General features: G+C 50.0%; 1 protein-coding gene across 1 annotated transcript in view; it reads right to left on the reverse strand.

Annotated features, from left to right (window-relative positions):
- Window positions 1–941, reverse strand: part of BTC (betacellulin) — a 76,156-nt gene extending 75,215 nt beyond the window's left edge. The window contains exon 1 of the mRNA XM_073637725.1: window positions 633–941. Coding sequence (XP_073493826.1) covers window positions 633–891 — 259 coding nt within the window. The 5' untranslated portion in view covers window positions 892–941. The remainder of the gene's footprint in view (window positions 1–632) is intronic.
- Between the last annotated feature and the right edge of the window lie 5,059 nt (window positions 942–6,000).

Here is a 6,000-nt window from a genome sequence, read left to right on the forward strand (position 1 = left end):
GATAATAATCGATAATAGATATATATATGTATATAATTACTATAGATAGATAGATGGATAGATAATAGCTATTAGTATAACAGATAGATAATAGATATATAATAATAGATAATAGATAGATAATAATCGATAATACATATATATATATATAATTACTATAGATAGATAGATGGATAGATAATAGATATTAGTATAATAGATAGATAATCGATAATATATAAATAATTACTATAGATAGATGGATAGATATTAGTATACTAGATAGATAATAATCGATAATATATATATATAATTACTATAGATAGATAGATGGATAGATAATAGCTATTAGTATAATAGATAGATAATAGATAGATAATAATCGATAATACATATATATAGATATATAGATATATAATTACTATAGATAGATGGATGGATAATAGATATTAGTATAATAGATAGATGGATATACTGATAGATGTGAGATACATAATGTCATGAGGTGACAGCCCCTCCAGCAGTGCCCACAGTCAGTAGTGACATATATAGCAGCACTATACAGAGTACAGTCAGGACAGGGCTGCAGACCCCCACACACAGCTGCCGGGGGCACGTCCCTCACCTCAGCCAGACCTCAGCTCCCTTCTTACCGAGGACGAGGGTCAGCAGCACCGGGGCGTCCATCAATGTAGCCTGCCTGGCACATGGGGGGTCGGCGCCCGGCCGGCAGAGGCTTCCAGAGTCCAGCAGCGTCTCCCCTTGTGGCATACAGGCTGCAGGCAGATAGGAGCAGATAGGGAGGTGACCTGCAGCGCTCCTTCTATCCGGGCGACATGCCCCTCCCCTGTCACTTGTAACAGCCCTGCCCAACACTGCCCAAAACAGACACACCGTGCTCTGCCTGTGCATGGCGGGCTGCCAGCTCCCTGCCGCCAGCGCTGCTCTGCCTCCACTTCTGCCGTGAGGAGTCATGCTTCCAGGAGTCTGCACTTATGGTCCTGAGGCATTAATCTCATAACTATACAATAGAAGGGACTGCCCACAAACTGCCATGATGGAGGGCAGAGCATTTCTACTGCTACTGAGGTGGTACCTGAATGTGACTGCCACCTCCACACTCCCTATATGCTGCCCCTGGGTGTGACTGCCACCTTCACAGTCTATATATGCTGCCCCTGGGTGTGACTGCCACCTTCACAGTCTGTATATGCTGCCCCTAGGTGTGACTGCCACCTTCACAGTCTATATATGCTGCCCATAGGTGTGACTGCCACCTTCACAGTCTATATATGCTGCCCCTGAGTGTGACTGCCACCTTCACAGTCTATATATGCTGCCCCTGAGTGTGACTGCCACCTTCACAGTCTATATATGCTGCCCATAGGTGTGACTGCCACCTTCACAGTCTATATATGCTGCCCCTGAGTGTGACTGCCACCTTCACAGTCTATATATGCTGTCCCTAGGTGTGACTGCCACCTTCACAGTCTATATATGCTGCCCCTGGGTGTGACTGCCACCTTCACAGTCTGTATATGCTGCCCCTAGGTGTGACTGCCACCTTCACAGTCTATATATGCTGCCCATAGGTGTGACTGCCACCTTCACAGTCTATATATGCTGCCCCTGAGTGTGACTGCCACCTTCACAGTCTATATATGCTGCCCCTGAGTGTGACTGCCACCTTCACAGTCTATATATGCTGCCCCTGAGTGTGACTGCCACCTTCACAGTCTATATATGCTGCCCCTAGGTGTGACTGCCACCTTCACAGTCTATATATGCTGCCCCTAGGTGTGACTGCCACCTTCACAGTCTATATATGCTGCCCCTGGGTGTGACTGCCACCTTCACAGTCTATATATGCTGCCCCTAGGTGTGACTGCCACCTTCACAGTCTATATATGCTGCCCTTGAGTGTGACTGCCACCTTCACAGTCTATATATGCTGCCCCTGAGTGTGACTGCCACCTTCACAGTCTATATATGCTGCCCCTAGGTGTGACTGCCACCTTCACAGTCTATATATGCTGCCCCTGAGTGTGACTGCCACCTCCACAGTCTATTTATGCTGCCCCTGAGTGTGACTGCCACCTTCACAGTCTATATATGCTGCCCCTAGGTGTGACTGCCACCTTCACAGTCTATATATGCTGCCCCTGAGTGTGACTGCCACCTTCACAGTCTATATATGCTGCCCCTGAGTGTGACTGCCACCTCCACAGTCTATATATGCTGCCCCTAGGTGTGACTGCCACCTTCACAGTCTATATATGCTGTCCCTAGGTGTGACTGCCACCTCCACAGTCTATATATGCTGCCCCTAGGTGTGACTGCCACCTTCACAGTCTATATATGCTGTCCCTAGGTGTGACTGCCACCTTCACAGTCTATATATGCTGCCCCTGGGTGTGACTGCCACCTTCACAGTCTATATATGCTGCCCCTAGGTGTGACTGCCACCTTCACAGTCTATATATGCTGCCCCTGAGTGTGACTGCCACCTTCACAGTCTATATATGCTGCCCCTGGGTGTGACTGCCACCTTCACAGTCTATATATGCTGCCCCTGAGTGTGACTGCCACCTCCACAGTCTATATATGCTGCCCCTAGGTGTGACTGCCACCTTCACAGTCTATATATGCTGCCCCTGAGTGTGACTGCCACCTTCACAGTCTATATATGCTGCCCCTAGGTGTGACTGCCACCTTCACAGTCTATATATGCTGCCCCTAGGTGTGACTGCCACCTTCACAGTCTATATATGCTGTCCCTAGGTGTGACTGCCACCTCCACAGTCTATATATGCTGCCCCTAGGTGTGACTGCCACCTTCACAGTCTATATATGCTGCCCCTGAGTGTGACTGCCACCTCCACACTCCCTATATGCTGCCCCTGAGTGTGACTGCCACCTTCACAGTCTATATATGCTGCCCCAAGGTGTGACTGCCACCTTCACAGTCTATATATGTTGCCCCTGGGTGTGACTGCCACCTTCACAGTCTATATATGCTGCCCCTAGGTGTGACTTCCACCTTCACAGTCTATATATGCTGCCCCTAGGTGTGACTTCCACCTTCACAGTCTATATATGCTGCCCCTGAGTGTGACTGCCACCTTCACAGTCTATATATGCTGCCCCTAGGTGTGACTGCCACCTTCACAGTCTATATATGCTGCCCCTGAGTGTGACTGCCACCTTCACAGTCTATATATGCTGCCCCTGGGTGTGACTGCCACCTTCACAGTCTGTATATGCTGCCCCTAGGTGTGACTGCCACCTTCACAGTCTATATATGCTGCCCCTAGGTGTGACTGCCACCTTCACAGTCTATATATGCTGCCCCTGAGTGTGACTGCCACCTTCACAGTCTATATATGCTGCCCCTGAGTGTGACTGCCACCTTCACAGTCTATATATGCTGCCCCTAGGTGTGACTGCCACCTTCACAGTCTATATATGCTGCCCCTGGGTGTGACTGCCACCTTCACAGTCTATATATGCTGCCCCTAGGTGTGACTGCCACCTTCACAGTCTATATATGCTGCCCCTGAGTGTGACTGCCACCTTCACAGTCTATATATGCTGCCCCTGAGTGTGACTGCCACCTTCACAGTCTATATATGCTGCCCCTAGGTGTGACTGCCACCTTCACAGTCTATATATGCTGCCCCTGAGTGTGACTGCCACCTTCACAGTCTATATATGCTGCCTCTGAGTGTGACTGCCACCTTCACAGTCTATATATGCTGCCCCTGGGTGTGACTGCCACCTTCACAGTCTATATATGCTGCCCCTGAGTGTGACTGCCACCTTCACAGTCTATATATGCTGCCCCTGAGTGTGACTGCCACCTTCACAGTCTATATATGCTGCCCCTGAGTGTGACTGCCACCTCCACAGTCTATATATGCTGCCCCTGAGTGTGACTGCCACCTCCCCAGTCTATATATGCTGCCCCTAGGTGTGACTGCCACCTTCACAGTCTATATATGCTGCCCCTGGGTGTGACTGCCACCTTCACAGTCTATATATGCTGCCCCTGAGTGTGACTGCCACCTTCACAGTCTATATATGCTGCCCCTGAGTGTGACTGCCACCTTCACAGTCTATATATGCTGCCCCTGAGTGTGACTGCCACCTCCACAGTCTATATATGCTGCCCCTGGGTGTGACTGCCACCTTCACAGTCTATATATGCTGCCCCTGAGTGTGACTGCCACCTCCACAGTCTATATATGCTGCCCCTGAGTGTGACTGCCACCTTCACAGTCTATATATGCTGCCCCTAGGTGTGACTGCCACCTTCACAGTCTATATATGCTGCCCCTGAGTGTGACTGCCACCTTCACAGTCTATATATGCTGCCCCTGAGTGTGACTGCCACCTCCACAGTCTATATATGCTGCCCCTAGGTGTGACTGCCACCTTCACAGTCTATATATGCTGTCCCTAGGTGTGACTGCCACCTCCACAGTCTATATATGCTGCCCCTAGGTGTGACTGCCACCTTCACAGTCTATATATGCGGTCCCTAGGTGTGACTGCCACCTTCACAGTCTATATATGCTGTCCCTGGGTGTGACTGCCACCTTCACAGTCTATATATGCTGCCCCTAGGTGTGACTGCCACCTTCACAGTCTATATATGCTGCCCCTGAGTGTGACTGCCACCTTCACAGTCTATATATGCTGCCCCTGGGTGTGACTGCCACCTTCACAGTCTGTATATGCTGCCCCTAGGTGTGACTGCCACCTTCACAGTCTATATATGCTGCCCCTAGGTGTGACTGCCACCTTCACAGTCTATATATGCTGCCCCTGAGTGTGACTGCCACCTTCACAGTCTATATATGCTGCCCCTAGGTGTGACTGCCACCTTCACAGTCTATATATGCTGCCCCTGAGTGTGACTGCCACCTTCACAGTCTATATATGCTGCCCCTGAGTGTGACTGCCACCTTCACAGTCTATATATGCTGCCCCTAGGTGTGACTGCCACCTTCACAGTCTATATATGCTGCCCCTGGGTGTGACTGCCACCTTCACAGTCTATATATGCTGCCCCTAGGTGTGACTGCCACCTTCACAGTCTATATATGCTGCCCCTGAGTGTGACTGCCACCTTCACAGTCTATATATGCTGCCCCTGAGTGTGACTGCCACCTTCACAGTCTATATATGCTGCCCCTAGGTGTGACTGCCACCTTCACAGTCTATATATGCTGCCCCTGAGTGTGACTGCCACCTTCACAGTCTATATATGCTGCCCCTGAGTGTGACTGCCACCTTCACAGTCTATATATGCTGCCCCTGGATGTGACTGCCACCTTCACAGTCTATATATGCTGCCCCTGAGTGTGACTGCCACCTTCACAGTCTATATATGCTGCCCCTGAGTGTGACTGCCACCTTCACAGTCTATATATGCTGCCCCTGAGTGTGACTGCCACCTCCACAGTCTATATATGCTGCCCCTGAGTGTGACTGCCACCTCCCCAGTCTATATATGCTGCCCCTAGGTGTGACTGCCACCTTCACAGTCTATATATGCTGCCCCTGGGTGTGACTGCCACCTTCACAGTCTATATATGCTGCCCCTGAGTGTGACTGCCACCTTCACAGTCTATATATGCTGCCCCTGAGTGTGACTGCCACCTTCACAGTCTATATATGCTGCCCCTGAGTGTGACTGCCACCTTCACAGTCTATATATGCTGCCCCTGGGTGTGACTGCCACCTTCACAGTCTATATATGCTGCCCCTGAGTGTGACTGCCACCTCCACAGTCTATATATGCTGCCCCTGAGTGTGACTGCCACCTTCACAGTCTATATATGCTGCCCCTAGGTGTGACTGCCACCTTCACAGTCTATATATGCTGCCCCTGAGTGTGACTGCCACCTTCACAGTCTATATATGCTGCCCCTGAGTGTGACTGCCACCTCCACAGTCTATATATGCTGCCCCTAGGTGTGACTGCCACCTTCACAGTCTATATATGCTGTCCCTAGG

This window comes from Phyllobates terribilis, unplaced genomic scaffold, assembly GCF_046119375.1.
Source record: "Phyllobates terribilis strain yellow unplaced genomic scaffold, ASM4611937v1 Scaffold_1__5_contigs__length_1240528914, whole genome shotgun sequence".
NCBI classification, from domain to species: domain Eukaryota; kingdom Metazoa; phylum Chordata; class Amphibia; order Anura; family Dendrobatidae; genus Phyllobates; species Phyllobates terribilis.